Source organism: Gobius niger, assembly GCF_951799975.1.
Source record: "Gobius niger genome assembly, chromosome: 2".
Taxonomy (NCBI): Eukaryota; Metazoa; Chordata; class Actinopteri; order Gobiiformes; family Gobiidae; genus Gobius; species Gobius niger.
In genome coordinates, this window is record NC_136853.1 from 28,037,880 (window position 1) to 28,063,951 (window position 26,072).

At 40.1% G+C, this 26,072-nt stretch overlaps 2 protein-coding genes across 3 annotated transcripts in view; one reads left to right on the forward strand and one right to left on the reverse strand.

The window, feature by feature from the left end:
- Nucleotides 1–226: 226 nt before the first annotated feature.
- Nucleotides 227–5,517, reverse strand: nup50 (nucleoporin 50). Its single transcript, XM_079552040.1, has 8 exons — nt 5,377–5,517; nt 4,807–4,878; nt 4,638–4,721; nt 4,318–4,507; nt 3,452–4,087; nt 3,232–3,313; nt 3,014–3,132; nt 227–1,185 (listed from the first exon to the last, which is right to left on the reverse strand). The coding sequence occupies exons 1-8, from the start codon at nt 5,509–5,511 to the stop codon at nt 986–988; spliced, it is 1,518 nt and encodes a 505-aa protein (XP_079408166.1). The 5' UTR covers nt 5,512–5,517; the 3' UTR covers nt 227–985.
- A 7,965-nt stretch (nt 5,518–13,482) lies between these two features.
- phf21b (PHD finger protein 21B) overlaps nt 13,483–26,072 on the forward strand; it is a 50,719-nt gene continuing 38,129 nt past the window's right edge. The window contains exon 1 of one of the 2 annotated variants that reach the window (XM_079551528.1): nt 13,483–13,806. In XM_079551528.1, coding sequence (XP_079407654.1) covers nt 13,753–13,806 — 54 coding nt within the window. In that variant the 5' untranslated portion in view covers nt 13,483–13,752. The remainder of the gene's footprint in view (nt 13,807–26,072) is intronic. The other variant, XM_079551527.1, reaches the window with a different exon arrangement.

The following is a 26,072-nucleotide window of genomic DNA, read 5'->3' on the forward strand; positions in this document are numbered from 1 at the left end:
CATTCCCGAACTCTATAAAGACGCACCAGTCTCAATTCCATAGTTAAAAGGTTTAACAAAATTTTACAACACATTTAATTATACAAAGGGTCAAAAGGTTGTGTCAAAGTTGGGGAGCAACAACTAATGAATTGTGGAATGGTTTCTTTAAACAGGGATGATTTGACTGCTGTAGTTGTTTGTAGACAGACACAAGAGAAACCTACGACTACATACACTCTTAAACACCATTTACTTAGTTTATTCCCCATTAAATGTCTTTACAGTGTTCTTTAACAATGACATTACGCCTCATAAGGCCATACTGAAGGCAACACAAAGGACACTTGAATAAACAGATTGTGTTAACAAAAGGACAAAAAAAACAATTGCGCTCTCATTCTGACAAGCTCTTAGGGAAAACATTCACACAGGGTCCAGTCTGACAAAACCTGTTGCAATAAATAGCTCCCAAAGAAAAGAAAAAAACTCAAAAAAAAAAATCAACCATTTCACACTTCCAAGAATATACCAAAATTCGGCAAACTTTTATTATAAAACTTTGTCACTAAGCATTTAATTTGTAAAACCAAATTGTATATGCTGTTACTTGGAGCTTTAGTTTCTCCAATTGAAAATCCGCTCTTTGCGCACTAATTTGTATGGAAATACACAACTCTCACCTCATTGTCCTTGTTCCTCTGTCTTTAAAAGAGCCCAATTAAAACACAGAGGCACTCTCCAAAACAAAACAAAAAAGGGAAAAAAAGAGAAAAAAATCAAATAAAACAGCAGCAACAACGACAACAGGAATGTAGCCTTGAGTAGAAGAGCCACCGCACACTTGAGAATTTATAACAAAACAATCCTTCACAGTATAACCATCAGATTACTGAGGATGAGTTCAGTTCAAATGTGTTACCAACAACTGTGGTTAGGTCAATAAGATGGGAGGTGATAAACCACAAGGAGAATCTGAGCATGTCGAGATGTGCAAAAAAACAAATTAGCCTTTTTTATCTTCCACAATTTTCAGCAGCTCATTGGCATCTTCCTCGGTCTTAACACGTATGAGAAGTGGTATGGGAGTGTTGGGGTTTTTGTCATCAATGCACGGATTGGGAACACACACAAGCATGACATTATTCTTGCCAACCCTGGAGCATGGTATGGATGACTGCAGAATAATGTTCAGAAGGATGTTTCCTGTCAAAAGAAGTTGAAAGAAGTGAGACACACAATACATCTTATGCCTTAAAACATGTTTTAACATTTTACATGGCGAAAAAAAAAAAAAGGATAATTGAGGGTATGCGCCAAGGTTGTAGGTTACTCACAGTATGCTCATTATAACTTAACAGAAATACAGTGGACATCCCACTCAATTTGCAGTTACCGCCGTGATGGAACGCTAACTGCCATATTGTTGCCGTGGTGTGACATCAAATGCATAATCGGATTCACATGTTCATTTGTTTTACCCCCCAAAAAAACTGCAAATTGTTTGACAAAATGTATAAATATAAAATATATGGTATGTACTAGGGATGTACCGATCAGGTTTTTTTGCCCCAGAGTCCGAGTCATTTGATTTTGAGAATTGCCCGATACAGTCCCAATCCGATATCCAATACATTATTTTAAAAATTAAGAAAAAAACACTATATTATTCCACTTGTTTTCATTCATGGTTTTGGATATAGAGAGTAACTCTACTAAGTGTTTTTTCTCAAGTAAGCAAGACTATTAGTCTTTACAGTGTAATATAGTTTTACACAGAGAGGGTGATCTAAAATCCCATTCGTTATTAAATGTGTTTGTTGATTGGCAATGAAAACAAAACTTGGGCAACACATTTCTTATGCACTGCAATGTAAAAAACTGTCTGGCAGCACAGAAAAAAAACACAGCAGTAATGTGGCCAAACAGTTAAATAACACAATATATTTGGCCAACAGCTAAATGTGCCATGTTAACTTGATTACAGTCTCTTTAATAAGTAGATATAAGGTGACCACATTTCCCAGCCTGAAAACCGAGACAGCGCGACAGTCCGCGCGCGCAGTGCACCGTCCACCGAGCTGTGCACGCGCCGTTCACCGTGGCTTGAGCGCGGGTCACCTACTGTGGGCGTGCACAGAGTGCGTGTATTTTACTAAAGGCTTAAGACAACCAGGAGTGACAACAAGTGCTTCAATTCACCTCCTGGATGTAGCGCGGGGATAAGCGAAGAGAGGAGGCAGTGGTTAAGAGAGGAGGCAGTGGTTATCCGGTTATAGAGACGAAGTTTCTCCTCGTCTTTCAGCGTTTGCGCACGTATGAGCGCAGCGGGCCATCACGGAATTTTAAACATCTCCGCAGAAATGCGAGGAGGGTTTCTCTGCTCAGCGCGGGTCTGAGTAGGCATGGTTTAATCACATGTAGCAGGGTAAGAGATAAGATAAGATAAGATGGTACTTTATTGATCTCACAGATGGAGAAATTGCATGTAACGGCGGTAAAGGTAATAGCGATAAAAACAGCTGTTTGCTACTTCTTACCGCTCTCTCCCCGTCCTGTCTTCCCGTCCGTTCTCACTCCTCTCTCCTCACTTAGCCTACAGTAAACTCTGCACGGGTTATCAGAGATGTTGTTATTGTTCTCCTGCGCTGGCACTTGTGTGGATTTGGGGATTTCTCAGACGAAGGGGGGGACACGGATTGAGCGAGCGGTTTGACGCAGCAGGTGGAGTGAGTGACAGAGGCGCTGGGCCAGGGGGAGAGGACAGAAAGTGGTTCGCGGTAGCTCGAAATCTGATCAAAAGTAACGAGAATGGACACGCATAAATATCCGAGTCCTGATCGGGAGGTGTTGTCCGATTCCGATCAGTCTGTAACCACGTGATCGGGACATCCCTAGTATGTACAGGTTTTACCACAGGGTGGAGCTATTCCTACGCTTACAACTTCTTCATTCACATAAAACTTTACTAAAAACAAAGATTTCCAAATTTATAGCCATAACAAAACAAGTCAACAACTCAACAACTTTTTACCTAGATTGGTGTCAGCCCGAATTATCAGCTGAGTTTTGTCCTCTCCAGTTGGCTTTAAGTGCAAAGTTCCCACTCCTTTTTCCTTAAACTCAGAGTCCTTCTTGTAGAACATTTTACACCTACAAATAAAAAACATACACACCAATTTGATCAGACACACATTTCCGCAAACAATTACACAGCACACAATATGTTAATCTATTTGCATTGTGACATACTTTTTGGAGTAGAAAGCATCTTCCTCTTTTACTTCGTTTATTTCAGGTTTAGGCGGCTCTTCCGTCTCTTCTTCTTTTTCATCTATGAAACAAAAGGTGTATCTTCTTAATCCATTCATTATTTGTTACTCATTTGCTAAATTAAACATTAATCTTTGTCATGCTCAGTGTCAGTTATATTTCTATTACATTCAATTCTATTCTACTACAAACATATCACCTGCTTGTGGTGTGTTCTCTGTTTTTGGTGCAGCAAAGGACAAAGCTAGTTGGGGGCTTGCTGCTCCAAAGAGAGAGCTCTGAGCTGGAGGGGTGTCTGTGGAAAAAGAGAAACTTGGAGCGGCTGTCTTAGAGCTCAATGAGCTCAATGCTGTGCTGTCCACCTTCTGGCCAAAGTTAAACGTAACACCGGTAGGAACCGACATGGTCGTATTTGTTTTATTTTGGGAAACTTCAGGCCCTTTGCCAAATGAGAAGAGAGCCGATGTTGGACTGCTGCTGCTAGAGCTGAAGGAAGTAGCTGAAGGAGCTGGAGCCAACAACTTTTCTTCTGAGCTGACATCCGATGCCCCTGATCCGTACTTCTTCTCGATGCTAGCCAGGTGTCGTTCATAATCCCTGAAGATTGGGTTCAGATCACATAAAGGATTGTTGTTGACATGCTTGGTGATCCAATCCCGAACAGAGCAGTTAAGTGCAGTGAGCTGCAGACGGTACTCCTTGTTACTACTGCTACTGCTGCTGCTGCTGCTGCTGCTGCTGGACCCTGCGCTTTGGGCAGGGCTCGGAGTAGAGCCATTGGTTTGTTTTGTAGTGAGGTCAGCACTGACACTGGACGAGGCGGAGCCATTGAAAGCTGAACACAGAAAGAAAGCGGTCATTGCAACAGCTGGTTGAAGCCACTTCATCTGTTTAGCTTTAGAAAGTGTGACGATGCAAAAGATCAGAGAAAATACGAGCACAGGGATATATTCATCTTAAAATAGATTGTATATTTTGGGGGGAAAAGGCGACAAAATCACCTCAAAATGTTCATGAAAGATCTAACTGATATTATTTCATATGACATTCTGCTGTATTACTCACCAGTGGTGGTGGATGCAGGAGGAGCAGTCACATTTCCAAAAGAAGTCATGCTACTGCCATTGGTCAAACCACTAAAACTTTTTATACTGCTGACATTTCCAAAACCTGAAAAAGATGTTGAAGTTGGTCCAGCATTTGCTGTTGGTGTCAGAGAGAATCCCTTAAAACCTGTGAAAGATCCGCCATCAGCCTAGACAAAAAAAACAAAATTTAGAAAACAGTTAGAATTAGAAATGTTCAGGATAACAAAAGATGCAAATTTCTCAAAGTTTAATTAACAGGTGTTGTTTGGAATTTAACATATAAGGTCAAGAACTCACCTCTGACCCAACAGTTCTGCGTTTAGCCTTTTTAATAGGACGATTCTTTAAAACATCATCACTTGCAATCGAAAAGGTCCCAGCCTGAAAAGCCAAATTGACACATTTATTATGTTGAAGGACTAAGTAGCCTTTATTATAAAAACAACTACTTTTTCAAAATACTGACCTCCTCACCCTCTTCTTCCTGATCCCAGTTTCTGTCCGTTAGTTCTTTGTCTGCAATCCTCTTGGCCATTTTCTTGGGATAAAAAAATAAAAAGATTATCAGACAAAGCACAACAATTTTCATTGCCTTATTTTAATTCAACAGCATGCACGAGGAGGCTGGAGGATTGCAACATACGACGGCAACGTCATCTGACAGAATGAATGTAGTAGTTTATCAGCTGAATTAGTTCTGGTCAAGGCGCAAAGTGTAGGTTATAACGTTTATGTAATAACGTAGGACAACAAAGTAACCGTTAAAACAGCCATTGTACATTGTTCAACAAGGTTTATTTTTCATCAGTACCCATCACGGTATTAAATTCATAAATTAAACCAATGGAATAGTACCTTAATCGCTCAAATGTTTAAGTTTTATAACGAATTCTGATTTTATATGCGCTACACGTGAAGAACATTCGAGCATTCACGTTACGCTAGCTGAAATTGCAGCTAAATGCTAAAGCTAAAGTCTATGGTGGTCGCGACGCTTCGTGTTGTTTTAATATAGATTTAGCATGCGAATACGTACCTTTTCATTAATTGTACCAATAAGTGGAATTAATTCACACAAAGAAAGACTCAACACTTTGTGGTAAAACCCTGAAACTTGGACTATCCGCAGGCAGCTCTCACATCGCCATTTTACACAGCGGCATATCCGCATGTGATTCGCGCGGCGGCGCGGGACGCTCTCTGAGCATGCGCGTAACAATTATCTGGGAGTTGTAGTCATAGATCAATGGTTGTAGTCCATCTGAAGAGTTCGCTGGCGAGGAAAGCCCTTTCGTCCTCATGGCGGGGAGCTGACATTGCTGTAATACCACACCCTGGTGGCCAGAGGCGACTTCAAAACATACTTGGTAAACTGGGTTCTTATGTAGGCTAGCTTTTGGCCTCGTTTAAACTGCTTAAAAGCCTGGCTTCAAAGTGTTTGTTTTTTTCTTCTAAAATTTGCTATGACCCATGTGACAGCGCTGGAGTAGGTATCATATTTTTAACCATGCTGTTTTTTGTAGCCTATATAAAGAATAAAAAGCGGAAGCCTAAATCTATGACTGACAGGCTCTGGAGCATTGTGGAGTAAGGGTGGTTGACATTGACAAAAATTAATCTTGATATTTTCTTTCATAAATCTCGATATCGATATTCAGACAATATTTTTGCACTTGTGTGCAGTGTTGCAGTGTTAAAATTGCTAAATAAAATTCTTTAAACGGTTTCTGTGTGTATTATTTATTTTGTTTTACACTTGCGTCAACTCAATATTCCAGTTTTGCATATTGTCCAAACAACAATGTGGATAATGCCGTGTAAACGATATATCGCCCACTCTTGCTGTGGAGGCTCGTATAGAGTTCGGGAATGTGATGTCATGTCGCTAAGCATTATGGAATTAGCAGCAATTGTAAATGGAGATTTTAAAAGTTGAAATACTGGAGTTATTGTTCACATTAAAACACTTGAACCCCACAGCGTGTTAGATGGCTATTTTCTCCACTTTTTATACTTATTTTAGCTTATGTTAGTCAATGGAAATGTATGCTAACAGCTGCAAAGATGGCGAATCGGGGGCTTCCCGCTTTTTTGCCCTTTTGAGGAACAGGCATCGTTGGAGGAGATTGAGCAGCCATGTTTCACAGGCCACTCGCCGATCTCTATTATTTAGATCTATGGTTGGTTCGCAGCAAACATGTAGCAAACACACATTATGCTGCCTTCATGTAGGCAAGGATCGATTTTCACCAGTGGTTATGATCCTTTCCAGTTGTGAACTGGAAATTACAAGTGCATTGTGTTCAAATGCTTTTGAGGTCATAGCCAGTGCTGAGTAGTAACATGGTAATAAGTGAATACACATATTTAGAATACTGTTTTTTTTGGGTAACTGCATTCAATTTAGCGTATTTAGAATAGAGCAGTATGTCGAGATAAGTGGTGAAAAAATGGCAGATGAATTTACTTGATTTTTTGTCAATGTTGGCCGACTACACAACGAAAATAAAAGCTGGACAGGTGAAAGCAGGGTAATACAATCCCTAATTGTTGTGAGTTAGTGAGAGTGAAATTATTTCCACTGTTTCTAAATTGAAAAGTAAACATTCATGCGATAGCGATGGCTTAGATATGCATATTATCAAAGAAACTATATGTTGCACGATCAGTCCATTAAAATATATTATCAATTTGTCTTTTAATACAGGTTTCTTTCCAGATAAAATGAAAGTGCCTAAGATTATTATAAATCTGGTGATAGGCATAGTCTCATAAATTATAGGCCTAGATCTTTGCTTTCTCAATTTTCTATAATTTTGGAGAAGCTTTTTGGTAAGAAATTTGATTATTTTCTTGAAAGGCATTCTTTGATACATGATGATCAGTTTGGGTTTCGAAGCACCCACTCAACAGCTATGGCTATTTTTCAGAGAATATGAATGAGTGGACACAAACGCATTTGAATGGCTACTAAACACAAGCATCCTCTCCTGTGACCTGTTTGTTATTACTGTGTGCGTATAAAAGGTTAGTGAGTTTTTGGGCTCCTGACAGACCCTTGCATCTTTCAGTGCGGCTCTGACGTTTCTGGTTCTGAGTCATGTGGAAAGCAAAGAATTGTCACAGGATTTTACTTGCAGACTGTTAGCGAAACCATCCTGTAGTTTGTTCTTCAAACAGGACTGAGTTGGCAGTGGTGGGATTTGAACCCAGGCCTCCAATGACACTGGAGACATAATCCTCTCGTCTCCCACCTCCCGCAACGTGTCCAGGTGACAGCCCAGGACATAGAGGGACTGCTTGATGACCTTGTTTCGCGTCTTCTTTTCCCTCACTGTTGCTGTTGTCCCTGCATACCACACCGTGCGGCAGGGAATACCAAACTGTGCAGACTTTTCGTTTTTATCTCAAAGATGTGGTAAATAATAGAATTTTAAAAAATCTAGTACGATTAATCACGGTTGATTTTTTTTCTAAAAATTATGTTCATTATTAAAACTTGGCCGACATAAAACACTAAAATTTAAAGCATTTGCTCATATTTCATTAACCAAATATTCACAGTTTTACAACAGCTTATAAAAGGGGATCTTTAACCACTAGCTCTCCAGCCCTTTTCTACATTTCCATGGGCTTCTTAAGTCACATTTTAGATACATTTTCTTTGGGTGCTGAACATTTTGAACAGAATCTAAAAACCTTTAGGTACATAAAGTAGAGTATAAGGACAAAATTAAAGTAATTATCGTTGAAATAGCATAATTAGACAAGCCTCTTTGATGCATAAGTAGCTCTCTGTCGCATAAAAGTACCTCATCATGTAAACAGGTTGGAGACCCCTGGCTTACAATATATTTGTCTTTCAGGTCATGTGTGTGCTCGGAAACAGGAGTGTATTTGGTAAAAACATATATGATGCAATTCATTTGCAATCAATTCATCATTAATGCACTATTTTTTTTTTAATTGTTATTATTAATCATGAGTTAAAGCTTTAATTTTGACAGCCCTAGTTTTACTGTATGTTTATGATCATGTTTATGAAATATAGCCGTGGGCACATTCTGAACGTGGAATTTCAACCCACAAACTGACATTACTTTGTCACTGCTGCCATACGGAAAAACAATGTCACCTCCAAGTTGTTGCCTTCAAGAATGGCCCATTAACCAAAATACCTCAGGCTCCTCAGGAGGTTGATACAGTGCATCTGTGTTGTGTCTCCAGTCCAGTTTGTTGTTCAGGGTTATACCCAGGTATTTCAATGAGTCCACTTTCTCACTGTCCCGGACTGCATTTGTGGAAGTCCAACACTATCTCTTTATAAAAAAAACAGAGAAAGGGTTCCGAGGCACTCTAGCTGTGATAGCCTAAAAATGTTCAATTGAATTATATGTGTGAATATTTAAAAAAAATATATAATAATAATAACATTACAATTACATTTTCATGTAATGGGGAAAGATTGGAGATTGTTTCATGTTTTAAATATTTAGGTGTTCTCTTTGATTAAAATGGCTCTTTTAAGAATGCAATTGCAGAGCTACAAAAACAAGCTACAAGAGTGTAGGAAATTTGATTTGTGAATTGATGTTGCGTTGGAGCTCTTTGATAAGTTGGTCCGCCCCTTAATGTTGTATACATGTGAAGTATGGAGTTTTGGAGTCTGAATTATTTGAGAAACTTCATCTTCAGTTTCTAAAATACAGCTTAAAAGTAAAAATGAGCACTTCAGTAACATGGTGTACGGGGGCCGATGCCCTTTGTCGATAATGATTAAGAAGAGAATGATCGGATTGTGGGGAAACCAAGCTCAGCCGCAAAATGTACAACCTGTTGTTTGACTTGTTTAGAAAAGGTGAATATACGTCACCATGGTTACTGCAACGGAAACAGATCTTAGGCGACTGTGGTCTGTCCCATATTTGGACAGCTCAGGAAATCACCAAAAAGAGCCCTAAAAGAAATGGAGAGGGGAATGTGGAACTAGGTCGTCCTGTGATGTTTATGTGGAATTTAAGACCATGTTTAAACTAGAAAAGTATCTTTTGGGTGAGAATGTCTCCCACAGACATGCTATTTGTAATATAAGAACTAGAAATAATTTTAGTAAATAATTTTAATAAATTTAGTTTCTGGTGATGAGTTTCATTTACTGTTTGAATGTTCGAACGTTGAACTTGTCACTTATAGAGAAAAATATTTGCCTAAATTTTATGCACGACACCTTTCTATGTTCAAACTTATTTTACTGATGCAAAAGAAAGAAAGAAAGAAAGAAAGAGAAAAGAAAAGAAAAGAAAGGAAAGGAAAGGAAAAAGAAAAGAAAAGAAAAGAAAAGAAAAGAAAAGAAAAGAAAAGAAAAGAAAAGAAAAGAAAAGAAAAGAAAAGAAAAGAAAAGAAAAGAAAAGAAAAGAAAAGAAAAGAAAAGAAAAGAAAAGAAAAGAAAAGAAAGAAAGTTAAAGATAAGCTATGCTATAATTATTAGAAGAAAAGAGACATGTTATCAGTTTATTATTGTGATGGTAACCAGTTATTTTGTTTAATTTAACCCATTTCAGCTTTAGGCCATAGAAGATCAAAGCTTTGGAAAAGGAGTTTGATTTGGATGGCTGTTCTCCAGGCTGTTCTAAGATTCCAGTCGACCCGGCCAAACAGAAACAGGTGCTGGAAAGTAGGAAGCAGGCTGTGGGTCTTATTGGCAGCAGGAAACCCCTGACGAGTTGGCAAACAGAAAACTGTGTGGTTTGTCAACCGACTGTTTGATATCTATAATCAAAAAACTAGGTCATATCTTTATATCTAGAAATGCATTAGAGTGAGTCCTAACTTACATTCTTTTGAGTTCTTTCTCACATAAGGCAGAGGCGTATTTGTGATTTAGGGCCTCACATGTTTCATACGCTCTTTAAGTCTCTTACATAATAGTGATATAATAATGATATCACATACAACATCATCATTCACATCAAAGTGACATCACTTTGACATCAATTTTATGATATAATAATTGCATCCTTATGACATGACTGTGACATCGGCTCTGCATACGCCAACCTCCTCCTGCCCATTACCTCCTCTAAGTACCTGACTTTGGGGGCCAAGTCTGCCCTCGCCCTCGGGAACTCACTCACACAAGCTATCAGAACTTAAAGTCAATCCAAATATATATATATATATATATATATATATATATATATATATATATATATATATATATATATATATATATATATATATATTCATACACACCTGCAGATTATGCAATTCTGTCAAACACTTTGAATAAAACAAAACAAAACAAGATGGTTGTTTTATTTATGAGGAAAACTGCCTAAGCTATTTATCTGCTTTCATACTTTCATCAACAAAATAACTTGGCAACATCTGAGAAAAAAATAGTCCAATGTGATTTTTTTTTGTAACAATCGTATTTGTTATCATGCTAAAAATGTACAATGAACAGTGAAAAATGCTTTTTTCATACAAACTGGGGTAGTTTTTTGGCCAGTTTAGCCAATCTACATGAAAATAAAAAAGCTTTTATTTTCAAAATATAATGGGTGCTTGAACTTACTCCACTCTCCCCATCATGCATTCGAATCCTGGGGGCACTGTCCTATCGTTTTTTGGTCTTATTGTTATTATTTATTTTTTGCAATTTTGCATATTTGCAAAATGCTGGAGTAATTTGGAAACTGACCCAAAAATGTTCAGCTTGCCGAAGGCTGCAGCCATTAAAAAAAGAAAAAAAAGTAACATCAACCTGCCACTATGTGTTTATATAGGACAGCTTAAAATCTCAGAGCAGCTTGGACCCAAAAGCCACCACAGAGAAGACTTCAGGAGTTTCACCGTTGAGCCGTGAAATGAAAAGTAGCAGCTGATGTAGCAGCAGACCTGGTTGTTGTGGGGGAGGGTTTGAGAAGGCAGGCAGTGTAAAGAGCAGAGAAAAGAGGGGGTGGGTAAGCGGGAAGACTACTTTGTGTCAGCGGTGCAAGCTGTTCCTCATCTGTAACTTTTCTTGGCGTATGGGCTTCAATCTGTGAGCGTGTAATATAAGATCGAGCATCAAGTAGAGAGAGGTTGATTATGTATAAAAAAGTACAAAAAAATCATATGGCTTGACTTTTTCCTTGAGCCATTTTGAACTGTTGCCTCTGTCCATGGTGCTACTTTGTTTACAGGGTCAACAATAAAATGCATTATAGTGTCGTATACATTATAGTCCTAAGACGTGAGGTCGAAGTAGCCTTTAGTTACCTGTTATGGTAATTGTTTTCAAAAACACAGCCCTAGGCATCTGTTCTTCTCTCATATCAACTCTCAGATCACACATTCCTGTAAAGCCCCTCCCTCGTGGGCCAATCTCTTCTGTTGATTGGCTTTTGCTTCTGTCACTCATCGTCACAGATCCAACTCTATCGGTCCACACTCCTCGGTTTGCCCTTGTGTCTTTTGTGTGACAGTTCAACAGTGATGACTCGAGCAATAGCAGTGGGCGGGAGGGGGTGGGGGTGAGGGGGGGGGGCTCTATGTCCAAAAGGGGGAGGTGCAGTTGGGGCTTTACGATGCCTTTATACCAATTTATTTATTTTCTTCCTTCCTACTCACTTATTCATAAATATTGAATGGTCAACAATTGTTTTGCTTTCAGCGCTAGACTAGTAGAGCAGGTGATATTACAGCAGTGTATTTCAACTTGATCTTGAAACGTCTAGACCTGTTAAGTTAATTTGTGGAGTAAAATTACAGAAAAGGAATGCATTACAAACATAAAATGACAAGAAAGCAAATAAAATCCATAAGACATCAATGATCATTCATTATAAATCCTTTTGGAACTGAACTAAAAGCGAAGAGTATGCTTTAAGTTGTCATATGCACGGCCAGATAGTTTTCAGCTTTGATTTGACCATTGTCAGAGTAGAGGCTGTACATGGTTGGTGTGAATCTTAATTGAACTGTATGGATGATGGACAGAAGTACATAATGCTGCGACAGCATGTTTTATATTTTTGTAGTTGTCTGGGCGATAATCAATGTATAATAGTATTTGCAGTTTTGTTCGTAAAACATATAACAGGCATTCATGGTTCAAACAATTCAAACAATTCTATGTTCCTTTTGCACTATGTTCCTTTGTATTATTTTATTCTATGGATTTTGGGGGTGGGCACTTATAAGCTCTTGCTTCGACCCACTCCTTTTGAGTAGAGTGTTAACTGTTCAAATAAACAAATAAACTAAACTAAAGGTCCTATGCCACATATCTTCCACAGTCTGTGCCAGAGGGCCCCACCCTGTTTAGAGTCAAGGGCTACAGCAACAGTTTTCAATGGCTTGTTAAAATGTATATTGCCAAGAAAAAGCTACACTGCTCAATTATTGGCTATAAACAACATCATGCCACAAATTCATGCTTTTAAACAAATACAGGGTCACAAAAATGTTTAAAACAAAACTGTTTTTTTAATCAGATGTAAGAAAATTCACTATATATATTTTAAAATGTCTACATTACTACTGGGGATGCTCCAAAGGGCACCTGTGCCTGCGGGCATAATGTTGACCCCTGGTCTATGGTTTATGCCCAACAATACCTGATTTTTTGGGGGGTGTTTACAAACAATGAAAGAGGGAGAGCATTACATAAAAATATTAGATGTGGTCTAAACTCTTTCCCAAAGCATATCATCCCCATTCTTCCCAAGGATGAGATTAGAAGCACGTTTCACAACTTTCAGGGAGAAATTACTGTCACGGTAATACATTAAGAAAGTAGCTGTTAGTTCATGATTGACACGCTTTATTAGATACACATTACAAAGGTCTTGCTGCGAAAATGCAAAAAAAAAAACACACCACTTTTTATTCCATAAACAGATGAAAATGGGTATAGGGTCTTTAAGTATAGATAAAATAATGAAATATCGAGTGTGTTAGTTTTATTTGGGCTACTTTCTAAGTTATGGTCATCTTAGTGCGCATGCGCACTGTGCTCTCAGCTCCATCCGGGAACTTAAGAATTACCATTGACAGCCGAAGCGCTACTTTTCTCCAGGCAAAGTGAAATCAAGCCGCGGACTTAAACAAAATATAGTTCCCGTTCTTCAACTTGAATTTTTAAATCAAGAGGCCAACTAGCCTCTCTTTTGGACCCTGTTACATCTGGATGTAATTTAGGGAAAGTACGCCCGGGACTCAGGATCTTTTCGCTGTGTTTGGATCACTTTTTGAGGCGGGCGGAAAGTGGGTGATTCGTCCTAGCTTGTAAAAGAAGCGAGAACTTGCTTTGGAGCCCGAGTAGTTCTTCTTTCAATTGTTATTGTCGTTTTAAACATCTTAATTTCACTTAAACTTTGTCACGATCGCAACAAAAGTGGGAGAAAAGTGCTTTTCTGTTCGGAACATGGAACTACAGGGCCTACAAGAGGCGTTGAAAGTAGAAATCCAATGTCATCAGGTAAGTGAAACATCGTGTTATTCTGTCCTTATTGGTGTTGTGAGCAAGTGAGAGCAGTTGGGGATATCAGGAAGGATAAAAGGCTCCGACTGAATAACTCTGCTATGCTTAGCGTAAAATGTCTGTCGGTGATACGACGACCCCTCCAAGTCCCATCAAGTGTACTTTTCACTGTACTTTGTCCAATTGTCCATGTTCTTTTCTCGAGCAACAATAATTGTGAATAATAATGCGGCGGTGCTGTGTGGCGATCGGGACGCGACCTGAATATTTATGAGCCGCTGGTTATGGTGTATTTCGAGCTTTGTTCGTCTTTTCACTCACTAACTTGGTCTGCGTTTGTAACGTCCACATGCTCACGCAGAGTAGCCTTGTAGTTGCACAAGCGAAGTCATCCTTTATCAATTGTGATTGTTATGTCAATCCAGTGCTTCAAACATCGGGAGTGTGCGAGAAACTTTATCAGCACAAATCTGTCCTCGCTGGGCTCAGCATCGCTACGTGTTTCTTTTCCCAAACACTGAATTTACTTTGCGTCAATGGCTTAATTACCGTCACGGACACGCTGTGAAGTCTTCTGTAGAGTTACATTCGCTTCATGACTCGGTTTGTGCTTCTGAATATTGATGCATTAAAGCCTCTGAACTATTCAGCTTCAGCAGCCTTTATCGGGCTTTGTTCACGTTGCCTAATGAACTCTTTATTTGTAATTTTACCCAACACTGAAAAAGTGCTCCCTTGAATGTTGACGTGTTGCTCTTTTACACCACCGTGCACCGTGTCGTCGGCTGCCCCTCAAAGGCTTTCAAAGTTGTGTAATGTTGAACATTTTAGCGTCCATTTTGAGTTGCTCGACATGTTTCTGGGGAGCAACGTTGGGATAATAAAGGGAACGGCTCAAATCACTGTCCCAACAAGACTTCACAGGTCATGCTCGATCATTCGGTTTCAGTGACGCTTATAATTCACGCATTAGTGTTTTACATTGTTCAGCCCCGGGTGTGTTTATACTTAGTAGCGTTATTTCTTCGAGGTCACGTGATTTCAACCTGTGATTGTGATTCGCCCATATTCACGCCTTCACATTTTTTCAAACTATAAAATAGGCAGCAAACCGCGTCCTACATTAACTTTGAAGCCACAGAAGTTCGTATGTGGAGCTGTTCTGGCTGAAGCAGAGGCGGCTCCGTTCAGGACCTCGGTCAGCTCCTCGCGCCCTCCCGGCTGTCCGCTCCCATCTATGCTCCCATCTCGCAGCACAACTTGGAGCTTCGCTGGGGCTTATTTTCGTCAGAGCCGGATACGCTTCAATCAGGCTGCATTTGTGTATTTTTCATTGAGTTCTAAATACAATGGTCTCTCTACTGTAGCCACAAACTATAAATAAACGTACCGTTAGTTTTTATTATTATGATTAATTTTATAGGGCCTGTATATAAGGGGATCTGCGACTTTGTTAGATTTGCTCTCAGTCCCCTGTAAAGGGTTATTTATGTTGTAGTTTTTGGCCTGCCTGTGTCATTTAGTTTTTTAATGGAAGCTTCCATTTTGAGAGAAAGGGGTGGCCTCTCCCCCTGTATCATGGAGAGGAAAAAAGTCTGCAGAGTTTCATACCGGAGGAGAAGAGGGAGGGGGGATGGGCCCCATTCATGCCTAACATTACCATTTTGATTGCTTTGATGCTGTTTTTGGTTGGAGGGGGGAGGGGAGTCCAGGAAAGACAGAGCTAGAAAGCCCAGTCAGCACTGCACGGCGATGTTTTTAATCACTACTCAAGTACTGATTTCTTTCAACCAATTCAGACTGTGATGTTACTCAACATGTAAACCGTAATGTCAAACATTATTGAAGGAAGACAAGACACAATAACAGGACTACTTTCATAGAAGACCGAAGTAACAATTTGCTCTAAAGTAGAAGTAAGTTGATAAAACATTTACACAGTCCCTGAATCAACTTGAAATGAGGGAGAATGTACAAAGTCCTGTAAACATATTTGTGTGCCCATTTGAACATTTCTTCTAGCAGCAGATACCTGGAGGTCATTTCATGGTCATGGACTGAGCAGGCGTGAGGCTGACAAGCAGGATGAGCAAAAGTTTCATCACCATTATTCTGCCAAAAAGAAAGTATCAACAAATGCTTTTAACCTACAGTCTAGTCCAATTGATGGAGGGTTCCCACACACTTACAATGTACAATTCAAGACTTTTTTTAAGACATGGAATTACAACATTTTAGAATACAAACACAAAAAGAACACATTGTATGATACATGTCCTACATACATGTCGTACATACTGCATACTGAGGAGATAAAATGTCAGGTATTCTGTTTATAACCTTGTTTAAGAATGCTATGGTTAATTTGATCCCAGACACTAAACTATGTACAATTTGTTATGAGACCCAAGGACAAGCACATCTGTTTTGACTACCTGTACAAGGGCTGTAACAACTATATCATTCGGTGTGAATCTCGGACTTGAGAGAGACATGGGAAGTGCTCTGAATGCAGCATGTCGCCTCTCTGAATTCGTGCTCTCCTGATTGTTGTTATTGTTCATAAATCTGGCTCTGGACACGATCCGCTCCTCTCCGGGAGTTTTTCGGTCATATTTTAAACTTCCACAGACATACACACATACCTGCTACAAACACATTTATTCAGGTTGGCTTTTAAACACACAGCCAGCGACTCGACTGCTGTTGTTTTTTATGTCATTTGTGTTTTATCGATGTTGTTTAATTCTGTGACTTGTGTATTTTTAGCGTTTTGGCTCTTTGCTTTAAAAAGTGTGCATAAGCTTTTATTTTACTTTCTTTATTTTGAGAACCGTAATTAATAGTAAAGGTCAGTCACTCTTTTATCACATAATTACTTTTATAAAACATTTTCAACCCTTTAATTGACGCCTTTTTATCACATCAGGAGTGTTGTGCTGTGGACCATGTGAAAAAAAAGGCTAAATAACATTGAAATGAAATTGTTGTTGAGGAAATAAAACTCAAAAGTGTGTGATGATGACTTCCTTATTGGTGTCTTTGAGCTTCACGGATTGATCTAGTAAAAAACTTATTTATTAGTTCTATGGCTTCATCGTGTTGCTGTTGGATACGAGATGAGGAGAGCCTTAAAGGGAACTGCAGTCACCGTGGATTAATCCATTGTGGTCTTTTTGCTCCGGCGGCCTGCAGCTACATCAGCACTTTCCTTACAGTCCCTGAAATTACTGTTTGCCTTCAGTAATAGGTTGTGTTCATGCAACGCCTCAAGGACAGCAAGACAGAAAGCGGCTGTCTGCACAAGTATGGATCTAAAAACAAGACGCATAGAAGTTGTTTTTTTTGACAAAACAGAGTCGTTAATTGTCTTATTCTGTGGTGCTCTTGGGTCTTCAGGTGAATGCAACTTTCTGGAGGGAGTCATGGCAGGCAGGAACCTGGATTATCTGTGGAAATAATGCAATGATGGGTTGGAAAATGCTGGTTGATTGTGTTAAGAAAGTCCTGGAAAAGATGGAATTTTCAGCCGCCCATATGTCTCATATTTTGGCATTTATTGTTGTTGTTTCATAGGGTGACGTTTCAAACAGAAAGTAATGCAGAATCGCAACATTATAGAAGCTTGTGCTGCAAGAGGTTTTCGGAGTTTTTCCTGTTCAGACAGTCAGGTAAAGACTGCAGCAAAACGTGTGAGTGTTTTAATCCATTCAGCCATTCCAGCCATTAATGGATTAATAATTATTAGTGATGGTCAGAGCGAAATACATCAAGATAATAATGAGATCACATAAATAAAATCAAAATGAAAACAATCATAAAAAGGCCAATCAATAAAAGTGAATTTTCTGCCTAAGGACCTGAGGCTTCATGGGTGCTCGTAGGGGGTTAAAAATTCTGATATGTAACTTGGAGCAAGACGTAAAATCGATTCTGAAACCAGTGTTGGTGATAATGTATTACAAAAGTAACGTGTTACAAAAACATGTTTTTTAGTAACTAAGGAATACAACATATTACTTACAGAAAATACCGAAAAATATTAGTCTTTATAATTTAAGTAACTCGAGTTTCAAGTCGTGCATTTAAACGTATTAATGAAAAAAAGCCAAACCCCCCACATTTTGCTGATTGTGTGGGGAAGACAGAAACAGGATTGAATGATTTTTGAGAAGATGTTTTAAAATGTGTCATGCGAGTCAAAAGTTACACCAAGGTTTCCAGCTGCAGAGGTAATGTCAGGGGAAAGTGGTGGGTTGATTAATAACACTTCAGATTTAGAGCAGTTTAGTGGAATAAAGTTCTGTGCCATCCAACTGTTCACTTCATTGAAACACTGTGACACAACCGCTACAGGCATCTAGAGCCGGTTGGTCTCAGCGGGAGGTTTATTTGTGTGTCATCAACATAGCAATGGAAGGGCACGTGATGATGCAAATATATATTTACATAAAGAAAATTACAACAGAATATGAAATATATAAATATATAAATATAAAAGAGTCAACATTGGCAGTGCAGAGTTTACAGTCATAGGTGATTGATTAAGTGTCTCTGATACATAGGTCATTGCATGTAGTTTTTGCACATGAGGTACTTTTACAGTAGGGTTTTTCAGTCAGCAGTGGGGATGAAGGACCTACGGTAGCGCTCCTTCTTGCACTAAGGGTTTTTCTGTCTGCCACTGAAGGAGCTGCTAAGCCCCTCTACAGTCAGTGAGTGGGAGGTGTTGTCCATGATGGAGGTGAGCTTGGCTAAAACCCTCCTGTCCCTCACCTCCTCCACAGAGTCCAAAGGGCAGCCCAGGACAGAGCTGGCCCTCCTGACCAGCTTGTTCAGTCTCTTCTTGTCCCGCTCTGTGCTGCCCGTGGCCCAGCACACAGCCCTACTAGTTTTCAAGCAGAGTCCATGATGACCGACCAGTTCTCCAGGTCGTTTCTGTTTAAAAGATATGAATAAAACCAATCAAGTGAGGTTTCTTGTGAGGATGCTAACCCAGGTTCTCAGGCAGTCCAACAAAATCAGGCAAAATCCAGCCTGATGAAGGCCGTACCACCAAAATGTTGACTTAATGTCCAATATATTTGCAAATTTTGGCAGTGTGCCGGATTTCCCTGATCAATGTACAATGAGCCGCTCCCTCATCTCTTACACACCTGCCCTCAGTCTTTGATGAGCAAAGTCCTTTCAGAATATATATCAAACTTTAAATACCAAATCTTAGGCATCCAAAAGTGTTTGAAAACTGTAGCTCTTTCTGCACCTAATGTCTTACTTTGAACACCATCTTCAAAGGGCGTCTTTAGGCCGACATGTTCTGGCATCAGAATCTAAACAGCTCTCTTACAGGAAAGTGAGTGTGACAGTTGCTGTGAAGCCATGAATATAGTTCGTATTCACGGCTTGTCCTCTGCCGCCGCCCAATGCTACGGTCCTCGTGTCGCGCGCCCTGCTGATTGTCAAGATGAATAATGTCTTTGTAAGGAGAAGGATAGTGCTAATTCATTGACACAGAGGCAGATGCATAACAGATCCTAGTGTAGAGTAGGTTTAAGGGTGCTTGATCCGAATCCTGGTCCGTTTGCTCAGATAGTTTGCTCAGTCCGGTAACAGGCGAACTCTGAATCGGATCATATTATTTGTGAACGCGACTGAGCCAGAGAGCGGAACAAAAACATCAAGACAGAAGCCAGAATCTTTCTAGTACCTTGCCCTGCGTCTGTTTTCCTCAGACAGTCCTGGTTTAGTTCCGGTTTAGTCAAGGTTTAGTCCGGGTTTCGTCCTGGTTTTTCCTGGTCTGCTGCTCATGATCTCAGGATCTCATCTCTGCTGTTTGAGGATGATGTTGTTCTGTTGGCTTCAACGAACCAGGACCTTCAGCACGCTCTGGGGCGGTTTGCAGCCGAGTGTGTAGCGGCCGGGATGAGGATCAGCACCTCCAAATCTGAGGCCATGGTTCTCCACCGGAAAAAGATGGTTTCCCCTCTACAGGTCAGTGGGGAGTCCTTGCCTCAAGTGGAGGAGTTCAAGTATCTCGGGGTTTTGTTCACGAGTGAGGGACGGATGGAGCGTGAGATCGACAGACGGATCGGTGCGGCGTCAGCAGTGATGCGGTCGCTGTTTCAGACTGTTGTGGTGAAGAGGGAGCTGAGTCGGGGGGCAAAGCGCTCGATTTACCGATCGATCTACGTTCCCACTCTCACCTATGGTCATGAGATTTCGGTAATGACCGAAAGGACAAGATCGCGAATACAAGCGGCCAAAATGAACAGCTGGAGGAGGTGTGCGTGGATCGCGAAGTTTGGACATCTCTGCTGAGACTGCTGCCCCCGCGACCCGGCCCCGGATAAAGCGGAAGAAAATGGATGGATGGATGCTGCTCATGATGAGTATAAGCTCATTTATGCTCCCATTTCATTTGTAAAACGATCTATGCGTTCTGAGCTTAGTTACTGTCACTGCTGTATTAAAAAGTGCGAAAAGAAAAACCGACACGGCCACAATCTGATACCGCTGCATTTTGTAAACAAGAGAAGGAAAAGGAAGTTGAGTTTGATCGACCAATCAGAGAAGCGTGTTCACTGTTTTTCCTGCAGAAGGTTTTGATACAGCGCCCCCATAGGCATGCAAAGGATTTCTGCATTTAGATGTTGGTTTGATTGACAAAAAAGAGGTGTGAATGAAACCGCAAAAGCTGAAACAATGTTGCAGTTTTGGTCCCCAGTCGAACTGAGTCTGAGGTGTTAACCTCACCTATCCGCCTGTGCTCCTCATTGAACAGGTCAAAGAAGACTCAAAATCGCATTCCCAGTCAAAGGTGATGACACTGACCTTTACTTGATATGCATTTCCTATTGGAGCATTGGGCCTGCAGCTTAACAGCCCACAGTGTCACGGTGCACTGTCAGCAGCTAGACCTGACCTGAATACACAGTCACAGCGCTGTTCGCTGCTTTTTTGGTACTTACTTCCGACCGTTGCCGTGACACCACATTATTACACAGGGGAGTCTACTTGAACTGCATCAATTTTGGACTGATAGGAAATGATTGAGCGCCTGAAACCTGTCTCAATCTTTTAGTAAATAGTTAATCAGCCTTGACCACTGTTTTTGCCTTCTTGCATGAAGGAAGTTTGCGTATTTAGCCACAAGTATTTGCATAAATGTGTTGTGTGGCGTGTTGTTGTGTGTTCGAATGAAGCACAGATAATTGGGTAGTGAAACTTCAAGGTTCATTCGCCCAGAACATATGCAAAGATTGACAGTAACAGGCAGGATCTCCTGTTGTGTTTTCAGGACATTTACCCATCCCGCCACCCCTCCCCCTGCAGGAAATAATTGATTAGAGGGAGCTCTGGCAAGTTCAAAATATCTCGTATTCCCTATTTAGACCATTCTATACTAACAACTGCCTCATGCTCCAGTGTACTTGTTGTGCGGGGCAAATTACCTATGTGTGAGAGGAGCAGTAGAAGAGAACTGGTATAATTAATTACACATACAATTACAGTTTATTAATACCACCACCAACACAGGCCTATTGTCAGACGGGAGCGTGGGCCTGTCTCCGGCTGCAGAGCTGCTGAATCAGCCCCGTGCCAACATTCTGCCCTCTGGTTGGGCAAATGAAGACAATGAAAAGTCATGCCAAATTTTTCAGTTAACGCGTATTACTACAGGAATTACTTTCTCTGTATAGGGGTGTCAAAAATATGAATTCCTTGATACTAAATTGATACTCAAAGTAGTATCAAATCTAGATATTAATTTGAGCAGGTATCGATACGTTCTGTGTTTTCCTCCGTAGCAAAGAGCAGCTGCTGATGCCTGATGCTACGCCCAGAACTTTTACTCAAGCTAAATCGCTCTTTTACTAAAACCCTGAATAAAGTTCTGAAACTAAACGCATGTGAATTACATGTTAAGCATTCGTACTTGACTCATGAATATATTTGAAGCCATTTTCGGCCGTGTCAGGAAGCTGGCACTAAATGGAGGCCTATTGTCATTTCTGGGACAATTCAAAGTTCAGTGTTTTCTTTGTCAGCGCAAAACTAAGGTCCAAATACTTTCTCATAAAGGAGAAAGTGGTGAGAAGATTGCAAAAACATTTGCATGATGTTGGCTTGTAGAAAGTACTTTCAGATCGTACTGATCCACGTCAACATTTTTTGATTTTCTTTTAGGAGATTTCTTTCCAAAACTGTTTCACTCCCTTAGAGCTGCATGACAATCAACTGTGCCAATGCTCTTTCACATGATAATAAAGCTATATTAACACACAGTCACATACTACAAACAATAAGAGGCACACATATAGGCAAAACGACTGCTTACATTGGACCCTGCTCTCCATCTGAGATTATGAGCAAATTCTAGAACGTGAACATAGCCTAAATGCAGGACGGCATTTCATTTAGAGAATGAATTAGACTAATATTGTGTCGAGTGTTCTGCAATGTAGATAATAAAGTGCAGATGGAAAAAGAGACAAAAGTTTAATAACGCAAATATAGTTTGTTGAAAGGGGATTTCTTTTTTAGCCGTGGTATCAAAATCTTTCAGTTTCTTTCAGTATTTCACTAGTCCTATGCTGAGTGGTTACTGTTTTGATCTTCAGTGCATTACAACTATTGGTGATAAATTGTAATATCATTGATAAATAATGATACAGATCCATAACCACCTGAATGTCTGAGCTTCCTTTGTCTAAATGAAACCAATAGTCAGACCAATTCACAGTACTGGAGATTTTCCAGCACCACTGTCCATGTGCCCATGTCCTGAAGAGGACCGGACATCTCCGTGACTTACACAAGGGCACTGCTTTGTTGCAGAAGACGCAGCTTTTCTCCATGTGGCCAACTCCATTCCTGTGAGTAAAATAGCAATATAATGTGGGGTTGCCATGGTAACACAGCATGGCTAAAGTAGTCATTAAATGATAGTTGCACCCCAAACCACAGTTGTTTTATTTATATTTTTCTCATTAAAGCATCAAAGAGAGTCAGGGGAAGGACTTGGGGAGTGGATGGGACAGGCTCTTCCTGTTTGGAGGATGGACTAAGGCAATAACGGTGAGAAAAGCATCCTCCTCCTTGAGCGCAGAAGGTCACTGGGTCATAGCATCGCCTGCATGACAATCAACTGTGCCAATGCTCTTTCACATGATAATAAAGCTATATTAACACACAGTCACATACTACAAACAATAAGAGGCACACATATAGGCAAAACGACTGCTATGACTTTATTCATACAGGAGACATCAGTGGCTACATGTAAAGGTACATTCATGACTAAACTATTACGTCACCCTTCTCTAACACTCCTTTTAGACACAATTAGTGGTAATCTGTTACATAGATTGGATGCAGTCACAATTCCTTTGGAGCCATGAATTAATTGAATTTTGATTATTTTAATAAAGGTCGATCTCAATGATAGGAAGGAAGGCAGGAAGCGCCCACTTGTTTACAAAGGGAAAGCCTCTGTAACAACTGCCAATGGATCATTTTAACAAAGCTGGATAATACAACAAACTTACTGAACCGTCCCTCTTCCAAAAACATTCAAAATCTGCAGTAGCACCTCTCAGATCAAGCCCAGGGAGTTACACACCAACCAGATCGGAAATCAGGCACCTGTTAGAGAAGAGGCTCTGGTGAATGAGACATGCGAGGAGCCTGAATATTCCTCCACTCGGACAATAAGTTTCACGTTCAAACAGGAAAACTATCACAGTATTTGGACCATATGGAAGCAGCATGGAGAGGATTAGCTGGAGTTGTGAATGTGCTGTTTACTAGTTTTTATTTATGTACACAGTAGTTGTAGTTACCGCATGAAAGTCCACAAGTCGTGACCCTGTGAGGGCTCTGCTTCAGACATTTTTCTAATAGTTCCACTTTATTGGGGCTCCTTTGCAGATGTGTTTTCCTGGTGTAGGGGCAGGTGAGGGGTGATCAAAATGAGAAAAATAATAGCAAAAAATAATAAAATAATGGGGCGACAGTGGCGCAGATGGTAGAGTGGGTCGTGTCATGATCGGAAGGTCGGGGGTTCAAATCCCACCTGAAACGGCACATTGTCGTTGTGTCCTTGGGCAAGACACTTCACCCACATTGCATTGGTGTATGAATGAGAGCATGAATGGGTGAGTGGATCCTTGCTGTAAAGCGCTTTGAGTGCCTAATGTAGGTGGAAAAGTGCTATATAAGTTGAGACCATTTACCAATAGTGATTTTTTTCTTCTTTCCATATTGTCCAGGCCCATTGATGCTACATTTCTATCAGTACATTCTCCTAATCTTATTATTTTTTAATTTCCTGCAGCTTTATAGAGTCTTGTTCGGGTTTCCATGGTTTCTGTAGTTAAAACGAGGTGCCCTATGGTTGTTGACTTGTTCAATTGTAAAATGTCTTCTATTTTTAGAGCGTCTCTCACTGCATGTACCAGTGTGAAAGATTGTAAATATTGTTATGTGACTGACTCCTTGTGAATTGTGATTGTAAGAAGGTACAGCTTGTTTTGTTTGTTTGTGTTTAGCAACTTTTGTGTTCTGTTGTGGGAGTATGTTGCAGTATTCTGTCCAAACAGTTGAAGATGGAGGATGTTGGTGGTTTGCGGATTATGGCTGTGCTAATCTGTGATGAGCTGTCAGGGGTATGCCTTGGAGTGCAATCCTGCTATCCTTCCAAAATTCATCTCACTCTCCCATGTCTACCTTCGCCTCTGGGAACTGCTGCTGCAGCTTCAAAACTGATAATGCCCTTCTGGTTCACAAGGATTAGAATCTTTTTGAAATCCCTTTAATGAAGGCAGTAAAAGAAACTGTAATTTCAGAAATGGCTGGACAGATTTATGACCATAAACAGTTTTCCTGACAATTATTAGGCCCGAGCGCCTCAGGGCTGTCCTCAGGGCTCTCATAATAGTATAGCAGTGATGTTTCCTGTTCACACGTGAACTCACCTCGTCAGTAACAGTAACCGACCATATTTTGTTATGTTACAGCTTTGTTCCAAAATGGGGGGAGCAAAAATCTTTCCTCATCAATCTACACACAATACCCCATAATGACAAAGTGAAAAACACACTCTTTGATATGACACCAACACGTTTACGATCCGGGTGGGGAGCTGCTGACTTCAAGGATCTCCTCAACCCCACCGTCACGCCTTCTGATGGAGAAGCACTGAATATTTGTCCAGTAGTGCTGTGGAGCAACCAAGAGCTCTTTCGCAAACCAAAGTTGAATAGTTGGGGAGGAACACACAATGTCATGTGCAGAGGAAAATGGAACATCACATTAATATCAAAGCCCTATGCTCACTGTGAAGTCTGGAATGGAAAAATGAATTCACAAGTTTATGAAGATATTTTGCAGAAAAACCTGATCTGTAGTTGCAGATTAGACGCTCACAACGATCAGGATGAATCTTGGACCATTATTCTTTACAAAACTGTTGTAGTTCAGGGAGATTCAGGCGGTGTACTTACTTATTCCACCCTCTCCTGTGAATGTTTACATATACATACATACATACATACATACATACATACATACATACATACATACATACATACATACATACATACATACATACATACATACATACATACATACATACATACATACATACATACATACATACATACATACATACATACATACATACATACATACATACATACATACATACATACATACATACATACATACATACATACATACATACATACATACATACATACATACATACATACATACATACATACATACATACATACATACATACATACATACATACATACATACATACATACATACATACATACATATGCCAATAAAAATATGATGAAATGTAAATGTTTGGGTTGCACTAGTTTAAGTAGACACTGTTAAATCATTCCTGTAATTTTGATGAAGATCAGACCACATTCAGAGACCAATTTAGGCAGAAATGTGAGAAATTCCATTCTCGCCACTGTATGTGGCAGTTTTTCATGTTGAGAAGTGTAAAACTTGGTTGTACTATTTCACAAAATGAAAACACACCATCCAGTGGCGCCTGAGCCTTTTCATCCTGACTCAAATCCTATTGGGTTTTTACAGTTAGCTCATTGCAGCTTAGGCTCACTGTCAGGACGTAAAGTCAAGAAGAAGGAGAGGAGTGCGTGTGTCACACTGAATCACTTCCCTAAAAATATCAGCTGCTGTTTTTTCTTCTGTTCTTTCTGCGGGCTAACACTGATCTG